The sequence below is a fragment of the Myotis davidii genome, unplaced genomic scaffold, assembly GCF_000327345.1.
Source record: "Myotis davidii unplaced genomic scaffold, ASM32734v1 scaffold217, whole genome shotgun sequence".
In the NCBI taxonomy this organism is placed as follows: domain Eukaryota; kingdom Metazoa; phylum Chordata; class Mammalia; order Chiroptera; family Vespertilionidae; genus Myotis; species Myotis davidii.
The window spans coordinates 8,038,613-8,059,839 of NW_006290034.1; the positions used below are offsets into that span (position 1 = coordinate 8,038,613).

The following is a 21,227-nucleotide window of genomic DNA, read 5'->3' on the forward strand; positions in this document are numbered from 1 at the left end:
GAGACAGCAGCACATTCTAAGCCCAGGTGGGAAAGAGAGGCAACCGTGAGAGGGAGGTTAGACTCAGCCCGTGGCCTCTGCCCCCAACCCTCTGAGGGGAGCAGCCTCGGCAGTGACCTCAGTGGCTCGGCCACCAGCTCTCTCCCTAGCACATCAATTTAATTACACCCGAGAAGATAGTGTGGGGACTTGGGAAGCAAAATCCCATTTGCCTCAGCAGCCTTGAGAGTCCTCTGTGAATTTCTGTCCCTGGCATGCACTTATTTTGATATTAAAATGAAATCTATGGCGGCTATATTTTTGGAGAAAGCTGACTATGTCTGAAAAGGTTCTTTAAGCTCTTGCCCACCTCCTGACGAGTGGCGGTAGCAGCAGAGCATAATTCCCACATGCACAGGGTCGATCTTAAACTTGCCCCTCTATATCCAAGAGTTTTGTGTACAATAGCTAAGATCTGGAAACAGCCCAAGTGCCCATCAGTAGATGAATGGATAAAAAAAACTGTGGTACATATACACCATGGGATACCGTACAACAGTGAAAAAGAAAGATCTCTTACCCTTTGAGACAGCAGGGAGGGACCTGGCGGAGGCACCGTGGGAGAGGCTTGATGCTGTAATCCGAGTCATCAGAGCCTCTGAGGTGGGCTCCCGGGAAGCCAGCCAGGCCGCTTCCTGCACGTGCCCTCCGTGTGCGGCCCAGCCTGCTCCGTGCGCCGGCTCTTAGGGGTGCTTCGCCCCGTTTCACTCCTAGGGTTAACTTGTGCCTAGTGGATGGGTGGATGGAGGCTCCTGGGACCCAAGCTACTCCTCGGGGATATCAAAACTCAAACACCTTCTCCTCTGACAGCTTTGCAGAATCGTGGCAAAGGGGCAAACCTCCGACTCCATGTCCAGCTGCATCGCTACAGCTGCCCCCAAGCAGGCATCTCCTCCGTGGCTAGACGAAGACTAATTTTTTCCTGCGGTTCCCAGCAGCTTTCCTGCTGCTGAGGCTGAGGCCGGGAGCCCTGCAGGGAAAACTCAAACACAGATGCACTCGGCTTTTGGGTGGCAGTGCTCCCTTGACTGGGACTGCAGAACGGCTGCAGGCGGCGTGGACCTCAAACATGTACTCACTCCTATGTGTTCGCTTCCTATTCTCGCCCTCCTCTGGAGAAAGAACGTTGGTAATAGCTAGTATCTGCTGAGTGCTCATTATGTGCCTGGCACAGCTCTAAGCATTTATGTGAATTAACTCGTTTATCCTGAAAGCAACCTGGGAAGTTATTTTTTCAGATTAGGAAACCAAAACATGGCAGTGCAAGGAAGTGGCAGAACGGGGATGCGAACCCACGGCATGTCCCTCCAGAGCGGCTGCTTTTCTGCGAAAACTGACAGTTCTCCTTCTCTCTCCAAATCCTAACGCTCGGGCTGCCGGGTGGCCGCAGGCAGGCCCCTTGGGCGGGAGAGGTACCTGAGTAGCCGGTGATGTCCATGGCCTTGAGGTTCCGACACTTGATCACTGTGAGGGTGAGCCTGCCTGCTGTGGGCAGGTAGCAGAGGGAGAACATGATCTCCCCCAAATCCACGCTTTCCTGCAAAGAAGCAGATGAGCAGTTAGACGTGGGGCTGTTTGTCGCGGCCTCACCCGGCCTGGTGGGGAGTTGGCTGCTCTTGGCTCAGTGGATCAAGGGGATGTTGCCCCCTGCACACGCAGGAGGCAGAGGACTGGGTTACTGATAAGGAAAATAACAGGTAGATTTTGAGTGAATAGAGAGATGGGGAATAAGGAAACAGAGTCGGCATCTCGGAAAGCCTGGTCCCACAGGTGGCCTTGCCAGGCCCTCTCCCCGCCCGGTGCTCTCTCCCAGGAGGTTCCAGCCCCAGATCTGTGTGCCTTCCTAGCCTTGATCCGCATTAGGGATGCTTGCCACTTTGGCTTTAGTAAACCCAGGAGCGACCAGGGGCTGCAGAAGAGCCAGCAAGTTATTGCTTTCATTTCTACCCACTGTCAGGGGAGCCACCTTAGGGCCCCTGCCTGGTAATGGGCTCTCCGCTGCCGGAGAGGTCACTGCTGTCCAGAAACTCATGTGACTCTCCTGACTCCTAATCTAGGGGTGACAGGGCAGATCTGAGCCCAGCAGCGGCTGGCTAAACGTCTTGGCTAGGGCTTGGAAGGGGCGGGCCTGCTGGCAGGGAGGAAGAGCCGGGATGTTGGCTCCTAGAGAGTCCGTGCTTAAAGTGCAACCTGTCCGCCTGACGTCGCTGCCCACAGTCGCAGTGCTTTCCCTGGCTGCAGTGCCCAGGCATCTGGGCAGTCCGATGCTTAAAGGCGCAGCATCGCTCCCGCTGGCTCCCCAGCAGCCCGTCTGCAAGCGCTCATGAAAGTGCTTCTCTCTCCATGCGCTCACATGGCCCCACGCAAAGAACAAATCCCTGCGATGGAGGGGCTTTCGTCCCTCGGCCGCTAGCGAGCTTCGAGACCCGGGCACATCATTTCCCAGCTCCAGGCTCCCGTCTGTGATATGAGGGACTTGTACTCGATGTTCTATCCTTAAGGTTCCTGCAACATCACAAACCAAAGAATCCAAGTGGAAAGCCTATCACCATTGATGGCCAAGGACACCTGGCTGGTGCCTGTGGCCCACCTCAAAGAATCAAGCAACTTGATTTTGAAATCCAGAGGCTCTCCTTCCTCCGGGCCCCACCCCTCCACGAGTTTGATCCTCCCCAGGACCAGGTTCCTTTCTCCTAAATAGGCAGTGAGTGGCCGCAGTGCCTCCCGGTCCGTCTTGGGAATCGAGGCTGAGCAGAGCCAGCAGGATGCTTCCCCATCTCAGAGAACACTTCCAGTCTCTTAATCATTCAGTGGCTTGTCCGAACCTCTCATCATCAGCGAGAAGCATCCGCTGCACTTTCAGGAAAGCCACAGGAGCCGGGAGCTCTGCGGCCCTGGGCAGGGCATGCCAAGTCACCCCGGGGCAGGGCCTGGAAGAGAGCCGGGTGGAAGCCAGTTTGGCTCCATTGAGTAAAGCAACCTCCACGGCAACGCTCCGTGTTGGCCTGGGGCTTGGAGTTGGGGGTGGAGATGGGTCAGATGTGGAGGCAAGGACACGGGCGGGACCGCCCTGCCCTGGTATCTGCCGCACAGCACCATGACCCCCCCTTCACAGCCTGAGCCACGACCACAACTTCTCAGTTGATTGTGGGGATTACATGTGAACACTGTGTTCTCACTAGATAGTGGGCTCTTAGCACAGGGCTGGGGGCTGGGTTGACCCATCTTTATAGCGTTCATGTCTAGCCCACTGCCTGCTGCATAGTAAGTGCTCAGTAAACACTGGTGACGAAGGAGTGGTTGTGAATGGGGGTGGGGGTCAGGCAGCTCTGGGGCAAACTCCACCTCTGACATTTATGAGTAGTACGACGTATTTAACAGAATAGAGTGGCATGCCGGTTTCTTTGGGATTTAGCCCTTGCCTTTGTGCTGGCCCTTCTGTTTCAGGTGCCCTAACATTTACTGAGTGTTTACTATGTGCCATTCAGTCCTAAGTGCTTATACATATGAAGCCACACAATCTTCACGGGAGCTTAATGAGATGGGTACTATCATTACCCCCCATTTTCCACATGGGGACACTGAAGTACAGGGAGGTTAGGCAACTGGCCCGAGAACACACAGCTGCAACATGGCAGAGCTGGGATGTGAGGCCCTGCAGCCAGAGGCGTGGCCAGAGAGCCCACAGTTTGGGTCACACCCTCCTGCCTCTCTGAGGCTCTGCTCCCCCAACTCTCCAGGTTACTTTACACGGCCATCCCTCCGCCCTGTCCTCTCCACCCTGAAATAGCCACTCCCTGCCTCTCCCTGTCCTGGTCAACACTTGCCTCTCCAGGCCAGCTGTCCTGTCCCCTCCTCGTGGGTCACCTCCCCTCACTCCCCTGGTCTGACTTGGGGTCTGTGCCCATGGTCCCTGGGTCCAAAGGCCTAGGGACAGATGTTACAGGTGCCCTGGAGCAAGGCCAAGGCCCATCGGGGACCACATCTGTAGGATGGGGAGACCCACTGATGAGGGGGCTGCAGTGGATGGAGGAGAGAGAGACTCACTCTACCCACCCCAGCCCCCAAGCTGGTTCACGGCTCTGCTGGGAGGGGGCCTGGGGTGGGCGTTCCTTCCAGTGCCAAGCGCACTCCTGCTGTGAGCTCTGGTCTGATGACATGGGTGGGTGGGTGGGTTCCTCCCTGGATGGGTGGCTGGAAGGGCGGGAAGTGTGCCGAGATGCTCGGACTCCCTGCTGGGTTCTGTTTGTTCTGAGTTCCACGCCTGCTTTTTCTCTCAAGTGCTTTCCGCCCCAAGGGCTTTGCAGCATTATGAATAAAAAATGGGGCAGAACTGAGGCGCCTCAAACAAGCTCCATATACTCCAGCTGCAGCCTGTGGTGTGGACACCGGGAGAAGAGGGGACCCTCCGGCTCACGTGGAGCCCAGGGGTGCGGGGGGAAGTGGGGGAGATCCTGGAGGCTGGGTCTGGTCCCCAGGGATCTGGAGAAGCCACAGCACAGCTGGAGGCCAATGTTACTGTATCTGAGCATCTTCAGGGAAACAGACGGTTTTATTTAGGAAACTTTTTCTCCCATTCGTGAAGTTGCCCTTGAAAGAGGTTCAGTGTTTCGCACGCACCATTACTTTTGGAAAGATACCCGTGACTCAGAATCGCGCGGGGAGGTGCAGCTCTCTTCCTAAGGACATTTGGAAAGGTGGGCGCAGAGGAGGAGGCTATGCGAGGGGTGGAAGGAGCCAGAGGGGAGCGGAGTTAGGAAAGTTCCAGAAGAGATAGAGGCAATGCCTGGGCAAGCTGGGGAGTCTGCACCCCCGGGCTCTTGGCCACGAGAGGCCAGAGCCCAGGACCTCCCCTCCACCCTGGTCCGCCCACTGGCATCTTCATTAATGACAGAGTAGCAAGAGGCACATTAGCGAAGTTGGCAATGACAATCTGTCTTCATTTCCCGACTCGGGCTGTCCGTCTGTCTGTGGCTGTCAAATAGCCATCAGCTTCCCCAGGAAGAGGGTGGGCATATTGGGGTGGTGAGCACCCCCTCTCTGTGCTGGCGGGGCTGTGGCAGGAGGGGAGAGTCCTGGTCCCGGTGGTGGTCTCCTGGGGCAGCTGAATGGTTCTGCCAACAGGTGCCCGAGGACACCAAACAGGCAGGGCTTTGGGCTCAGCTGAGGGCACACACTTGAACTGCCGGTGACGGCGGCTTGGGCTTCCTTCTCTTTGCTGATCCGAAGCTTTGGGCTTCCCCCGCACCCTGCCCCTGCATCTCTCGGTCCTGCTGTGTGAGGCCGCTCTGTGAAGCCTTTCACGGAGATGACAGTCTGCTCCTGAAGCATCCACTCCCGCGCTCTCCCACTCTGGCTGTCCCTTCCCAGTCTCTGCTGGGTCCTCCTCCCATCCCTGCCTCTAAATAGCACAGTTCATCAGAACTCGGGTCTGGGCCTCTCCCTCCTTCTCATCCACGTCAATGCCCATCTCCATGGTCACGACTCCGAACTTAGGGCCCCGTTAGAGGCCTGTCTTCTAGACTCCAGACTCATGGAGCAGCACTCCTCATTGTGGACATCTCGCAGACATCAAGCACGTCCCCGACGCTCAGAGGTGAACTCTCCTGTTCCATTTACATTCTCCTCTTCTCCCCAACTCAGGGCGTGGCCCCTCACCCACCTGGTTGCTCAAGTCAGAAACGAGACATCACCACCGCCTCCCGCCTTCCTCTCCCCTTTGCATTTAGTTCCTCACCTGGGTCAGTTCTCTCCAAATTCCATCTCCAGTCTACCCACTTCTCCCCATCCTCAATGCCACCCAGAGGGCCAAGCCACCTCTCAGCTGGCCACAGGTAACTCCCTGGTTCCTGTGGTTCTGCCCCACTTCCCCCGCAGCAGCCAGAGTGCTCTTTCCGATTGTAAGATGGACCGCACCGCTCCTCTGTTTCAAGCTCTCCAATGGCTTCCGCTGGCGCTAGGCATGAGAACCCAAACCCTTACCACGACCTGCCAGGCCCACACCACAGGCCCGACTCGTGGCCCTCGCCCCTGCCCTGGCCCTCCTTCCCGCGCCAGCTCTCAGGCTCGCTTTCAGCTCCACAGCGTCCAGGTTCTTCCCGCCCCAGGACTTTGCACATCTCGCTCCCTCTGGTCACTTTCCGGAGCTCTTCACGAGGCAGGTGCCCGCTCATCCCCGGCACCACTTCCTCCAAAGCCACAGTCCCTGCTCTAGACTGAGCTCCCCAAGGACAGGGCGGGTCTGTTTTCCCAGGACTAGTGTGAAGGAGGCCCGCCCTGGGGCTCAGGCCTGCCCCCAGGAGTGGTGTCTCCTCCCGTGGCGCCCCCTCGGCCTTGCTTTCCTGCCCTAGTTCCTCCTTCCTCAGCGCTGTCTTTCTGGGCTGGAGCACAGTGCCTGGTGACTTAGTGAGCAACTCAGCCTTGTGGGGGTAACTGATTGAGAAGGTAGCATAACGGGTGGGCGACAGAGTGTCCCTGTAGGTAACAGGATGGCTTCAGGGGAGAGCCTGGTCAGGTGTGTTCCTTGGGGTGCGGTTTGGGAGGCAGGGGCGTGATTCTTGAGCTGTATTGTACCCATGATCTGCTGAGTCAGGGGCTCTGAAGGTGGGGCCTGGATCTGGATGATTGACAAGCTTCCTGGGAGATTCTTACGTGTCCTCAGTTTGCAACTTAAGGCAAATGAGGAGACTGCAGGCTGCCCTGCATCAGACTCTACTAGCCTCTCTGTGACATGGAGCATGTCCCCAGGGAGCACGGCCAAAGCCACTCCGTCCCGTGCCGCTGAGCAAAAGTTATGATACTAAAAGGGCCTCTTCTCCTTCGTTAGGTGATAGGATCCCGATGGGATCCTCATGGGGGCCTGGTCGCTATTGCCCTTCACCTTCTCCCTACATACCAGCGGTACCCTGGATAGCTAAACTGTAGCCAGAAGCCATCTCAGCCCCAGGCAGAGGGTTTAAGAAGACTGGGTAGTGTTTTTAAAGACGCCTGGCCCCATTCTGTAAATATTCCTTAAGGCATTGCTCAAAGCGTGCTGCCCAGACCTACAGCACCAGCATTACAGGGAACTTGCCAGAAATGCACATTATTGGGCCCACCTTCACCAGGGGTGGGGTCCAACAAGCCCTCTCGGGAAGTCTTAGCAAGTGAGAACGTTGCCTTATCGAGTTAAAGAACCAATTCAGCGTGTGCACCTGCCGGGATTTAGAAGTTCCCTCCACTCCGTTTAGCCTACTTATTCTGGTGATCAAAGCCAAAGTCAACAGAGAAGGGAACTATCAGATAAAGAGTGTCTACTGGTTCCTGGAGGCCCTGCTGGGCACTTCGCTTGTATTTAATTCATTTCATTTGTGCTCGGAGGAGGTCAGAATGACAGCCACATTGAGGTTCGCAGAGGCTAAACCTTGCCTACGTTCTCAGAGCGATCAACCAAGTGTAGATGTGGACTCCTCTGTGCTGACTCTGAAGGCTTTGCTCTCCCCCATCTCTCCCTCCGCCTGCTGCGGCCTGCTTCCTCTGGAAGGCAGACACAGGGGCGGCTTCACAGCCTGCACTACAGATTTCGGGGGGAACCATCTCCTGCTAACTTACCGCAGCCAGTGTGGTGTCCTGGCCCCAGCCCGTTTGTCTCGAAAAACACCTGTATGTATGGCATCATCTCGTGAGGTGCTAAGTTGCTGTGGACACTGCTTTGCGGGAGAGGTTGGGAGAGGAGGAAGCCGGGCAGCGGTGGGCAGGACCCCTGGGCAGAAGCTCTTGTCCCCGTGTGGAAGCTCAGTGGAAGGACCCTGGGCTCTCTGCCCGGACCTTCCCACCTGAACTCCCCCAGGTGCAGCCACCAGCACTGGGAGGAGGAAGCAGGGGCCTGGGGGTGGGTGGGTATTGGGAGTGTCTCCCTCTGTCTCCTGCAGAGTTGGAGTTATTTTCTCACTTCCTGAAGTCCTGAGATGGGGGGAGGGGATGGCTTGCAGCCCCTGTGGAGAGCTGAAGGTGTCATATCTCAGGATTCATTCCCTGGGTGGGATCTTTGTGGATTAGAGCAAGGCAACTCCCATCTCTCATCACTAGGCATCAAGAGACCGAGTGACTGTTCAACGCACCCAGTCCCAGCTTCCAAGCAGGGCCACCCTACCCCCAGCACCAAGGCCTCTTTTTAAAACACGTCACTCACACGTTTCCATGTTCCATCACCTGGACCTCAGGAAACACTCCTTCATGTCCAGCCCCGTGCCTCCGTCCTCCTCCGCTCCTTCCCATCTGCCATTTCATCATACAACACAGACACTACGCCTTCACACACTGGGAGGTCGTGTCAGATTTTACCCCTTCTTCCCTTGGCCAAAGCCAAGAAACTCTGTTTTCTTGGCTGTCTAATATTTCAAAGCATTTTGGCCTCAACTAGACCCATGTTAGTCATCAGCGAGGAACTTTCGGTTGGGGCCCTGGTGGGAAGCTGGGGTTTTGTTCTTCATCCAACCAGAGGGATCACAAGTCTGAGAATCAGTACAAACAGCCCATCAGCTGCCCTCGAGCTAGTCCCTAACCGGTAGCTCCTCCAAGCCCTGGATTGGCAGGCGTGAGAAGAAGCCACTAGGAAGACTTGACCGGCTGTTAGGAGAAAAATCAAGATGGGCACGCAGCAAGCATGTGACCTGTTGGGGAACCTTCCATTGTCCTGCACCATGGGCTGTGCTATCAAAAGCCCACCTGGTGGGCTGGGGGCCAGCGAGAGGAGAAGGAGGGGCAGCTGTGTTGGGTATGTCGCTGGGTGGAGGACGGGAGTGAGGACACCTTCCAGCCTGGGTTTCAGAGGCCACAGCTCCTGGCTTTAGGGCCCACGGGAGGATGCCCTAGCTTGTGGGTTGCCTCTTTCTTCCTTCTCAGCCCTGGGCTTCCCCACCCATCAGCACCTTCAGCAAGTGGACTTGAGGAAGGCATCTTGTGGGTCTTCTGAGTCTCCAGCAGCAGGATAAACCTAGGACGCACAGTGACTTTGCTAACCAGCGGAATGATCAGGGCAGTGATGGCGAACCTCTTGAGCTCGGCGTTAGGACTCACAGTGACTTTGCTAACCAGTGGAATGATCAGGCCAGTGATGGCGAACCTTTTGAGCTCGGCGTGTCAGCATTTTGAAAAACCCTAACTTAACTCTGGTGCCGTGTCACATACAGAAATTTTTTGATCTTTGCAACCATAGTAAAACAAAGACTTAGATTTTTGATATTTATTTTATATATTTAAATGCCATTTAACAAAGAAAAATCAACCAAAAACATGAGTTCAGGTGTCATAGGTTCGCCATCACTGCTCTAGGGCAAGTCATCATGCCTCCCCGAGCTGTGGCTTCCTCAGCTGTAAAGTGAAAGCATTGCACGGGGTGACCCTCCCTTCTCTGCAGTAAAACAGGTTGGCCGGGAGAATGCATGAACGTGTGCAGCCATGAGAATGCATGAATGTGTGTGCTCACCACCCCCCGCCAGATGAGGGTGCACTGCAGACTCTTAAACACTCCCTGCCCTGTCCTGTGGAGCTGCGTCTGGGGCCCCAGGAATTGGCTTCAGCCATCGCCACGCTGCTGTGTTGTGACAGTGCACCACTGGAGTGGGGGATGTTAGGGGGCGAGGGGGCGGGGGGCAGCCTCCACCCCCCTGGGGAGAGCCGGGCAAGTACAGAGCTCTGTGCCGGGGGTGGTTCTGAGCCAGGTCCGGGCCTCTCTTCCTCCTTCGCTCACCCAGGAGCACGGTGATAAAGCACCAGATTAGCTCCATTATTGTAGCCAGTCCAAAATTATAGGGCGCATGTTCTGCCAGCGTCAGTAACGCCTCCCACGGGCGAGCAGGTGACACTCATGGCTACTTCCTCTCTTCCAGGCACCAAGTGCAGGGGGCAGACAGGGAGATGGGGCTCAGGCTGGGGCAGCCTTGGGGGGTGGGGTGGGGAGTGGGGAGAAGAAACATGGAGCCCAGGCCCTGGCCTGTCCTGGTGCCAGAGCCATGGCCAGCAGCTGTCTGAGCTCCACAGAAGTTCTTGTTGAATTAATGAGCAGCTCTTTTGGAGGGGCTGCCTTCGGCACTGAATGAGCCTGGAAGTGCCCCGCAGAAGGGCCCAAGCTGGCATCAAGGCCAGGCCATGCCTGGCGTCCCCTCCTACACCTCATATCCAGGGAACTCAGGGACCCCTGATAACAGAGCCACAGTGGTCTGGTCTACCGTGGGAAGGCAGGCCGGGGTGCACCAGGTACACATGCCCCACCAGTCTTCCCTACCCCACCTCTGAGCCTTGGCCCTGTGCGCCTGACACTCTCCCTCTTCCTGTTCTCCACCAACATCCTTCCTTTCTTCCCAGCATTCGTCCAGAATGGGAAAGCTTAATCCTGGAAATTTCCAGGCCTGACCTAGCCGGTGCATCAGCTCTTTCTGTCTCCAGTGCATTCCCACACTCATACGGTTTTTCTAAGCAATGGGAGGATTCTGGATTTCATAAAAACGTTAGCGGTGGTTACCTCAGGATAATTAGCTTACAGTGAGCAGTGTTTCATTTCAGTGTGGCTTTCTGTTTTTTCCAAACGACCTAAATCGGGAATGTAATACTTGCCTTGGGGCAAGGAAGGGTAAAATATATTACAGTCGTGTAGCTTTTAAAGAAAATGATCACGGTGTTGCGTTTCTGTTCCATCATTTTAAAAGTGTGTGACTCTGGGGAATCGCCTCAGTTTGCCGCATCTATAAAATAAAAGTTCCAATTTCTTATGGTGTAGAGAGGGTTACATGGGATAATGTATTTGGAATGTGCTTTAGAAACACGCTATGTATTATTGTTCTTAGAATCAGGATCGATAAACTGTGGCAAGAGCCTCAGAAGGCCCTTTCTCATTGATATTTTATTATATCCTCACCGCAACAGGATATTTCCCACATTTTACTAACGGCTCCCTTATGCCAACCGAGGAAGCAGAGAGATGGTGTGATTTGTCTGAGGCCACACAGCAGAGACAGGATTCTAGCCTCGGCTTCCGAACTCCAACTCCTGCTCACCTGCAGGTTTTGGGAGCTGGCGCCCTGTCTACCAAACACATTTCAGAGGCCTCCTGACGGGCAGACCAGAGCTGACCGTGGCCTGGAACACTCTACTCCCTCATCAGTGCCTCAGCTTCCCCATGAGGGACACGAGATATCTTCCTCCTCCTTTCTCAGCGCTTGGGAGACACACCGAAGTGGGAGGAGTTGCGGGCTTATCCTAACCATTCATGTGGCTATCGAATAAGTTGCATAACCTTCAGGACGCATGGTCTCCCTGCAATTCTCCTTTTCCCAATGCGGTTTCTTAGGGAAACAAAAAAGTGTCCCACACAGGGGGCTGGAGTCCTCGGGGTGGGGGCGGGGGGAGTGACAAACAGCCAGCCGTACAAGCTTGTGTCCAGGACCCGTGCGTGTGGGTGCACGAGTGTGCACAGGGCTGCCTGGGTCTGGCCCGGGGGGCCCAGGCTGATGCCAGCTGGCCACCCCCGCAGGCAGGGGCCCTGCTGAGGTCCCCCCTGCTATCTCCTGGAAGAGGCAGCCATCGCTCAGCCAGAGCTGCTCCGGCAGAAACCATCGCCCAAATAGAGTTGGGAAATAATTTTCTCTGAAGAGAGCTGGGTGCCTGCCCAGTCTCGGGTAGGATTTACTAATACCCAAAAAGTCAACAAAAAGGAGCGCTGTCAGCAAGAATCGGAAGTGGAGTTACAGAGGCACTTGCTGCCTGCCTCTCCCTGGCCTCCCCTCCCCCCCCACACACACACCTACCAGAAGGGCCCAAAGCTAGAAGAGAGTTTGGCCCCATGTTCGTCCCATCCCCTTAAAAGCCACCTGAGAGCCTTCAAAATGCCCACCCAGCCAGGGTCTGCCTTACCAGGGCTGCCCCCAGCTCCAGGGTCTCCCCAGTGGCAGGTCCCTCTCCGCCCAGCCCTCCAGGCTCTCAAAACCGAACTGCTCTCGGCCCCTCCCTCGTGCTTTCCCGCTTCCCGCTAACTCTCAGTTAATGCCATGTACTCATCTGGGGGGGATGGCAAGGAGGGCCCCTTTGAGTGTCACCGCGCAGGGCCCTGGGGAGGGACTCCGCTGGAGATGGTTTCTGACAACGTGAGAGGCCTTTTCGAGTCACAAAGCCAGCCTGTCCCCGACCTCCCGAGAAGGGAGATGCTGCTGGCGGCTGCTACATGACACACCAGCACTGTTCCTCTCCCTGGAGCTGGGCGGCTCCTAGCACACGGCCCAGGGAGTCACTCCAGGGATGTGAGTCAGCCCCCCGGGGAAGGATCCCAATGACAGCCTGCTCTGGGAGGGGGACGCCTCCCCCATCGCTCCCCGGGACAGGGCTCCCTCCTGCAAGTGGCCGCCTCCCTGGGGGCAGCAGGGAAGGGCCTAGAGAGGGCCTGCAAGGGGCGGGGGGGCAGAGCAGTGGCTCTCTTCTCTCCCAGCTGAGTTCCCCGCTTTTCTTTGGGGTTTTCTCTTTGAGCCCAGCTGCCCTATCACCTCTGCCCCCCACACTCTCTCAGCTCTGACCACCTGGAGACCCAAATCTGGTCCCTCGGGGTTCCTGGCGAGGGAAAGGACTTCTCTGAACACTAAAGTGACAGAGGAACAAGCAGAAACCAGGCAACTGACACACAGGCAGCGGACCTTGGGCATCTCAATCACAGTCCCCCCTCCCCCAACCCCCCAGGAGCTGGGACAATCCACAGCCCCACCCTGGCGCTTTCCTAGGCAGCTCCCTGCTCCTTTCTGGGGAGTGGCATCCTCTCTCTTCTCCACGTCCACCTGTGGTGTCCTTACAGCCTGTGTCCTTCCTTCCTTCCTGAGACCCCACCCAGTCCTCCCACGGGCCTGGGGCTCCCTCTGAGGGCTTTTCCTCCTGGCCCACTGGCAGGACCGGAGGTGGAGATAGAACCCCCCTTCCTATCTCAGGTGGCAACTCCACCTGCCCCCTAAGGCTGGGCTTCCTCAGGATACACGCGATGGCCCCACAGGCCCCTTCATGGCTCACAGAATGTGAGGAGACAAAATAAGCCCCAGGTAAAGCCACAGTGGCCCTCCCTGGAGGGCAGAGCCCGAGGCTCCTGGAGAAGCCGCTCGTAGGGTTCTGACTGTTCAGAGATGGGCTGGAACTGAGCCGGGCACAGGGGCCAGAGAGTAAAGCGCCCTGGGCGGTTTAAAGAGCAGTCTTGCTAGTTGGCTGTGACCGAGCTTGGAACCTGGGGGACTGTGGAGAGGAGCCAGTAGGAGAGGGGACCCGGCATTCTGTGGGGGGCACGGGGGGGACCCCTTGGGCAGGTGCCCACCAGCAGTCCTGGGCCAGGTGGGGCTGTTCACTGGGCAGTGGGAAGGTCAATGCCCAGTTCCCATGACAACCAACCTCCCGCAGGAGCATGTGACTCACTTGGCGTTGTTTGGGGTGCGGGGCGGGGGGCTGGGCTCATGTCCCATGACTGGGGCAACGGAGGAACAGCCACCGGAGGCTCGAGGAGAACATTTCAGAAAAGGCAGAAACAAAGAGCAAGGAGACCTGCTGGCCCCACCCCGGGCAGGCAGGCCTTGGGGAGAGCCCCTCGCCAGCTCTGGGCGGCAGCAGCAAGGCCGAGGGAGGAGCAGATGGAACGCAGCCAGCTCCCCCGGGTCTGACTCCGGCTCTGCAGGAGTGGTGGTGAGGATTCAATGTAAGCTACGGCACCTACAGCCTGGCACGTAGGCAGCAGGGGAGCCCCAGTGATGCCCCAATTATACCTGCAATCGGAACTCTGCAAGTAGACAATGATCCGAGTCTTATTCTCCCATCCATTCCTCACCCCACCTCGACTTCCTCACCCCCTACGCGCTCAGACCCGTGATTTCAGATCACAGTATAGAATAGCCCCCGGAGAAACCCGTTTCGTAGTCAAGGATGCTGGTGCCCTCCCTGGATTCCAAGCTGTGCCCAGGCCAGCCATCAGCAGGGTGGAGCTCTAACATGGCCGTCTTCTGACACAATTATTGGTACTTCTCAGGCCACCGAGGCTGAGGGCTATTGCCAGAGAGATGGGCATATGCAAACATCTCACCTCAGCCCCCCCCACCCCCCCAGCCCACGATCTGTCTCTCAACTCTAATCCCCTCACCCCGTGGCCAAGTGGAAATGGTCTCCATGGAGAACCCTCTGTCCCAAGTTTGGCTGCAGCCCTGGGGAGACCCTCAAGGTCATTCTTTGTCCAGAAGGGAAGGCATTGCATATTCATGGAGCATGAGTAGGTGTCAGTTCAGACACAGGAGGGAAATGTGGCTACAGGGGCCGAGTGATGAGGATGGATGAGGGCCAGATGGGCGCAGGGCTGGCAGGGGAGTGGTGCGGAGGCGGCTCCCTGCCGGAGCGGCTGCAGCTTTCTACATTGTTGTTGACATCAAAACCCCATAAAAACATGCCAGCAACTGGACACGGGCGACCTCGACTCTAAGGCCAGCCTGGTCTCCTTCTCCTCCGAGGTATAAATATTTATGTGTCATGAGAGGGGTTGGCTGGCTTAGGGTCGGGGCACTTTGACCAAGCCTCTCTTTCCTCCTCGGTTTTCTGGCTGATGCTTCCTGTCAGTTTGCCTGTTTGCAGTCTCAGTAGAGACAGGAAGTCCCTTTCATGGAAGAGACTGACGGTTGGCTGAGAAACTGCCATCTCTGCTCTGTGCCTTTAGGACACTTCATGCCTTAGACCCCACGTCTTCCCCTTGGCCTCTTCCCTAGAAGACAGAGAGGCTCTCAGGCCCGGAAGGAAGGCAGCGAGTGGGCAGTGAGCTTGGAGTGGAAGTGGGGAGGAGTGAGTTAAAAAAAAGAAAATCAGGGCAAGAGAATTGCCTATAAAAACCTAGAGACAAGAAAGGCAACGGGCAGAGCCTAGGCCTGGGTCTCAGGAGACCTGGGCTCGGGGTCCCGATCTGCATGGACTCACTGAGCCCCCCCAGACAGGTGTGACTTCTCTGGTCTTAACTTGCTCATCTGAGGCAAGAGGACATTGGGCCAAATCATCCCTAAGGTCATTTCTAGCTCTGACCTTCCCCAAGTCCAGGAGAACATGGACACAAAACACGGTGGTCCACTGGAAATCAGAACCCCCCCGGGACTGTCCCAGTTCTCCCAAGGCCGTTGGTACTCTGGTCATAGTTACACCCCCTGAGCCCAGTCTCCCCAAACTGCTGCTGATCCAGGGGACACACTGCACCCCTTCCCCTTCCTCCAGAGTGAACCCTGGTGTTTGAACATCCTCGAGGGGATGTTGGGTGGTTGCTTCTCTGGGGACCAAATCCTCTCCCTCCAGGAGCAGTGTCACTGTGGGTGATCAGGTGACAGAAGCAACAAGGCGGGGAAGCACGGAGTGCCCAGGGTTGGAGGACACATTTCTGTTGGTGCATGAGCCTGTCCGCTAGTGGTTTCCCATTCATTCTAATGTAGGGGAAGATGAGGGATGTACACCATTGAGGCGCACCGCACCCTAGCGACAGGCACGTGGGCAGGATGGGCTGGTCCCAGCCCTGAGCTGTAGCGCGCCGCAGAGCTGGGTTCTGCAGAGGCCAGTGGAGTGGGCATTCGGACTGTCTGGATGCCGGGGATTGAGTAACGGAGAGAAGGGAACCGTCTCCACTGCTCTGAGCCTCCGGCAGCCTCTGAAGGCCATGTCCTCTGAAGCCGCAGGGAAGGACCCGTTGTGTTTAGAAACGACTTCAAAGACAACACCCCAGGCCAGCAGGGAGGTTATTGAGCAACTCAGCTTACAGCCAGGCCAGGGCCCTGTCTGGACCAATTAGCTTTGTTTTCCAGCCTCACCCAGGAAACCTTTACCCCATGTACCCAACCACGGCCACTGGCCCCAGCAGCCCAAGAGGAAGGGTAGGTAGGGTCAGCGCCCATCCATCACCTCTGCTAAGGGATGCAGGCTTGGTGCACCCACCTTTGCTGCAGCCACTCTGGGGGTGGCTGCCCATCTCCCGAACCAGTGTGCTGCCCGCACCCACCACCCCTTCTGGGTTTTTGCTGGGTTCCAGCTATTGCTTTCTAGAGGAGCCTTGGCTCTCTGGGGAGTCCTAGGAAGGTCAAGGTCCCCTTGGCCTCAGAACATGGCACCTGGCAGGCTGAGCTACACTCCCAGGACCTGAGATCTGAGCATGGGGGACCCCTCAGTGCACCCCGAGCTCTGAGGGTACGGCTGCAGTTCTTCTTTGGAAGCTAAAAACTTCCAAAGTTGCTCCTGGCTTCGATGTTTCCATCTCTTCCGGGAGGAGAGGAAAGGAAAGATCCCACGCAGCTGCCCTCCGCACGGCCAAGGGCCGGAAGGGTAAACAGCGGGGGCTTGATGGGCATTCCCATCCACTGGAACGTAAGTGGAGGAGGAAAGCTGGGTATTCCAGAGAACAAGGCGAGCAGGCCGGCCTGAGGGAGGGCGGTGGTAAAGGAATATTAGCCGAGACAAGCAGGCCAGAGGCAGCTTCCGCTGGGCAGCCCCAGGTGGCTTCTGATTGGGCGGCGGGCCAGGCAGCCGCGAGGGCACAGCCAGGGCACGCTGGGGCCAGGCCGCTGATGGCTGGCGAGCCCCATACATTATTCAGAGCAGCTCTGGCTGACCAGCTTGGGGAACAGTCTTCATGGGTCCGGGCGGGCCGCCTAGGCCCAGCCTTGCTCCCTTCACACCTCGCGGGGCTTCTGTGTGACCCTGACCCGCACTGCAGGCCCCTTCTGGAAAGCTCTCCCTGTCTGCTTCCATCCCCGCTTGGTGCTGCCTGCAAGAGTCCAAACGCTCAGGAATTTAAGGCGGGTTTCCAGGGTTACTGAGGCTGGATGGAACGTCAGCTACAGTGGACCTTTTAAACTTATGACTGTGGCGCCCCATGAACCTCTCCTGCCCCTGTACCTCCCCTTTCATCTTTACTCTCTCCCCACGAGGGCAGAGCTGCTTCCCTGCCTGCCTGCTCCGCCCTGCCCCCCAACTAGACTGGGAGGCCTCGGGGGCAGGACTGGGGTTGAAGTCCTTGTATTCCTGGTACGTAGCAATTACACCACAAATAGCTGCTGCGTGCAGATAAGAAAGCCTGTCTTACGCAAGAAGTTCTAATCTAGACCCTTCCCCCAATCCAAGGAAAACAGAGAGCAATTACCCCACAAATAGTGCTGCATGCAGACAAGAAAGCCTATCTTACGCGAAAGTTCTAGACCCTTCCCCCACCCCAAGGAACTAGAGAAACACACTCTGCCCTCGGAGCCTCTTTTATACTCTCCACCTCCCCTGCCGCCAAAGGCAGGCCTGGAACTTTTTCCTCTTTTAGAAACTGTTTTAGACAAATCACACCCGACCCTGCTTTCTTTTCTCCGTCTCTCCACTTCTGCATGTGGCTTGTCGCGCAGCAGCTGGTGACTTTGTAGTAAGCTTCCTGAACTGGTCTGTCCCCAACTGTGTGTGAGGGCCTCGGGGGTTTGGGGGACACTGGGCATGCTCTGCAGTCCCCGTCGGCCTGGGCACTCCGTGGAGGGCTCACTCGTGGCCACTGTTTCCACAGCCCCGCTCTACTGGTGCCCAGCGAAGCCCCTGAGCACAGAGCCCACACTCGGTGCGGGTTTGTTGAATGAAGGAGTGTCAAGGTCAGTGCCCACAGGAAGAATACTGGGAAGTGGCGGAGGAGTCCAGTGTCAGCACCAGAGCTGCCCCAGAGAGAACGAGAGAGCTTAACAGTCCCTGGACGGATCCCTGGGGGGGCTGCCCCGTTTCAGGAGCAGTCACCACGCCCCTCAGGCTGTGTGAGGGCTGTGCTCTGGGAGGAACTGGGTCAGATCTTGGCTCCTGCCGCTCTCTCTGGGTGACTCGGTGAACCCTGTCGCCTACAGCCTTCGTCTCTCTATTTCTATGCAGGAGATGATAATAAGGATTGTGTGAGGATGAGATGTAATAAAGCTGGTTGTGCTCTTGGCTCCTATTAGGCCAGTGGTTCTCAACCTTCCTAATGCCACGGCCCTTTAATACAGTTCCTCATGTTGTGGTGACCCCCAACCATAAAATTATTTTCGTTGCTACTTCCTAACTGTAATTTTGCTACTGTTATGAATCACAATGTAAATATCTGATATGCAGGATGTATTTTCATAGTTACAAATTGAACATAATCAAAGCATAGTGATTAATCACAAAAACAATATGTCATTATATATGTGTTTTCCCATGGTCTTAGGCGACCCCTGTGAAAGGGTCATTCGACCCCCAAAGGGGTCACGACCCACAGGTTGAGAACCGCTGTACTAGGCGCTCAAGTACTAACCGGCATATCCCCAGCAAAGGCAACAGGTGGGGAGCGAACTCAGCCCAGGCATAGGAGAACCTTGTGCCACGTGGGGAAGGAGGGAGACAGCTTGTTGGGGCAGCCATCCCTAGGGCAGGAGAACCTCCTAGAGGACATTTCCCAGGAGCTAAAGGAGAGGCCTGATTCCTCCGGACATTCAAGGGAGGTGGTGGGTCTGAAATTCTGCTCAGTGGCCTGTTATCTTGGGGGTTAAGTTTCTCCTGTGGAGACCGCACTCCAGGGACGGGGCACCTCTGCTCTGTGACGATGAGGGAGCCGAGCACTTCTCTGTGGGAGAAATCCACAAACTCAGCCCATTGCAGCACATCGCAGCTGGTTTCCCACTGAGAAACCACAGCCCAGAGAGGGCAAGTCACTTTCCCAAGGTCACACAGGAGCACGTGGTATAGCTAGGACATAAAATAGGAGCAATAAAGCCAACGACCAGTCAGAACAGGTGGTCTGGACCAAAGTGGGGTGTCCGGCGTGGGAGTGGTCAGTGCCCCACAGGCCAAGCTAGAAGGAAAGGCACGGTGAGAAGGGCTCAGGAGGCTGCTCCGGGACAACGTTCTCCTAGGCATCTTGCTTGTGAGGTTTTTTTTGTTTTTTTTTAATTTTTTATTACAAAGGGTATTACATATGTGTCCATTTTTTCCCCCCGCCCTAGACAGTCCCCTAACCTCCCCTATCCCCCAGTGTCTTATGTCCATTGGTTATGCTTATATGCATGCATACAAGTCCTTTGGTTGATCTCTTACCCCCCTACCTTCTGCCCCCCAACCCTCCCCGGCCTTCCCGCTGCAGTTTGACAATCTGTTTGAGGCAGCTAGTTTTATTTAATTTCCTGCTTATAATACCGCTATGAGCTCCACACCATTATAATCATCCCCATTTTGTGGATGTGGAAACCGAGGCACAGTTTAGATAATGTCCCCAAGGTCTGCAGGCTAAAAAGGGCAGAAGCTGGAATGCAACACAAGTTTGTTTGGCACCAAAGCCTGAGCTCTTTGCACACACGTTGTGTGTAGACACACACACGTGTATACACAAACACACATGCTCACTCTGACCTGGCGGGGACCTGGTAAGGCAGGAAGATGGCCGAGCCCATTAGCACTAAGCACAACACATATTTATGGCCCCAATTATAGCCTTCACCCTCCCTCCCCTCCCCGCCACCTGGAATAGCGACAGGAATAGTGTGCGCACTGAGGTCTGAGGCCTCGGTAGCAATAAGTACAAGATTACAGAGATGTTAGCAAACCCGGTGACGGTGGCTCTATTATAATGATAAATCTACAGCTTTATGTAGAAATAATGAGACTGGGAGCAGAAGGGAGGGGGAGGGAAGAGCAGGATGACTTCAGCCAATCAAAGTTCTGGGTGGGGAGAAGTGTGGCAAGGCGCTGGGAAAGCCCAGGAGACCATCTGGGACCTTAGCCAAGCCAGGCAGGACAGGGGCCTCGGGGGCATGGGGGCAGCCCTGCTGGGGATGGGGTGGATTTAATGAACTCCCTCAATTCCTTCCCACGCGTGGGCTTCTTGATGGGATGGGGCAGTAGAGGCCTCCCACTACCCTGGCGTGATTGGTTCCCTTACTTCTTGCCCTGCAGCCTGGAGGGGGATAATAGCTAGGCTTCTATTGATGCCAGGGCTTCCCTCCAGAACAACCTGGGGGTGGTGAGGCAATTGGCTTAAGGTTTGCAATTACCAGAGCTGGACTCCTCTGACGCACACTCCCTTCACTAGCCTTGAAGCTCTACGCTCAGTGGTTGTGGGAAACACCACCAATGCTCCAGGCTTGGCTACTGCAAACCACCCGGGTGCTGGGCCCGCCGGCCAGGGCCGGAGCTGATTCTCTGATACAGCAGGGGGAGCAATAAGGGGACGGCATTCGTGGATCCGTGTGACCTCAGAGAACCCTCCAGAGACCCCTCTCCTTCCATCCAGCCTGTGGGTCACTGACCCCCCACTTCAGTGCAGGCAACCTGATCCCACTGGTTCATCTCTTTGCTGCTTTGGACACAAACCATCTGCCTGAACATACCTGAAGGAACACAGGCTGGGTCTCTCCCCACCAACCCCAGCTCCACCCATTTTCCAAATGGCTGCCTTCTCCAGGAAGCCCTCCCAGGTTGCTCGAACCCAACGCCACTGCCTCTTTAATAATCCTTCCCTTTGCACCAATACAGACAGTCCCCAACTTTCAACGGTCTGACTTTATGATGGTGTCAAAGCTGCATATTCAGTAGAAACCGAACTTCGAATGTCAAATGTTGGTCTTCCCCTGGGCTGGCAATCTGTGGTCTGATGTTCTCATGATGCTGGCGAGCGGCAGGGAGCCTCCGCTCCTAGCCAGCCACGCGATCACGAGGGAAACCCACCGGCACAGTACAGTGTGTTAACTGTGTCGGATGCTCTGTGCCCAGCTGTAGGCTCATGCGCTCTGAGCATGTGTCGGGTGGGCTTGGCTAGGATGCGACGTTTGGTGGTGAGGTGTGTTACATGCATGTTGAGTCACTATATTTGCAACTTACAGTGGTTTTCTTGAGACATAATCCCACGGTCAGTCAAGGCGCATCTGTCCATAGTTGTGATTGAGGTAACTAAGCCATTGGTCATTCAACAAGAATGTGCTGAGTTCCTGATGACATGCTGAGCCCCGAGGGACACTCCAAGAGAAGGCCAAAAGTGGGACACAGCCTTTCCCGAGCTGTGCCACTGGGAGCACCCGGCAAGACAGAATACGATTCGGGGTGTAACTGAGGGGTACGGACAGAGTAAACCCAGAGGAGTGACGGTGGACTCCAGGGATGCTGTAAAGGCGGTTGCTTCGGGCCAGGTAGAGAGGTGGGGGAAGGGCCTGCCC

The 21,227-nt window shown here is 56.2% G+C and overlaps 1 protein-coding gene across 3 annotated transcripts in view; it reads right to left on the bottom strand.

The window, feature by feature from the left end:
* Window positions 1-21,227, bottom strand: part of SYT6 (synaptotagmin 6) — a 57,303-nt gene that overhangs the window by 31,097 nt on the left and 4,979 nt on the right. For all 3 annotated transcript variants that reach the window (XR_001513738.1, XR_001513739.1, XM_015563459.1), the window contains exon 3: window positions 1,456-1,576. Coding sequence is in view for 1 of the 3 variants with exons in the window: in XM_015563459.1 (XP_015418945.1) it covers window positions 1,456-1,576 (121 nt within the window). In the remaining 2 variants the exon portion in view is untranslated. The remainder of the gene's footprint in view (window positions 1-1,455; window positions 1,577-21,227) is intronic.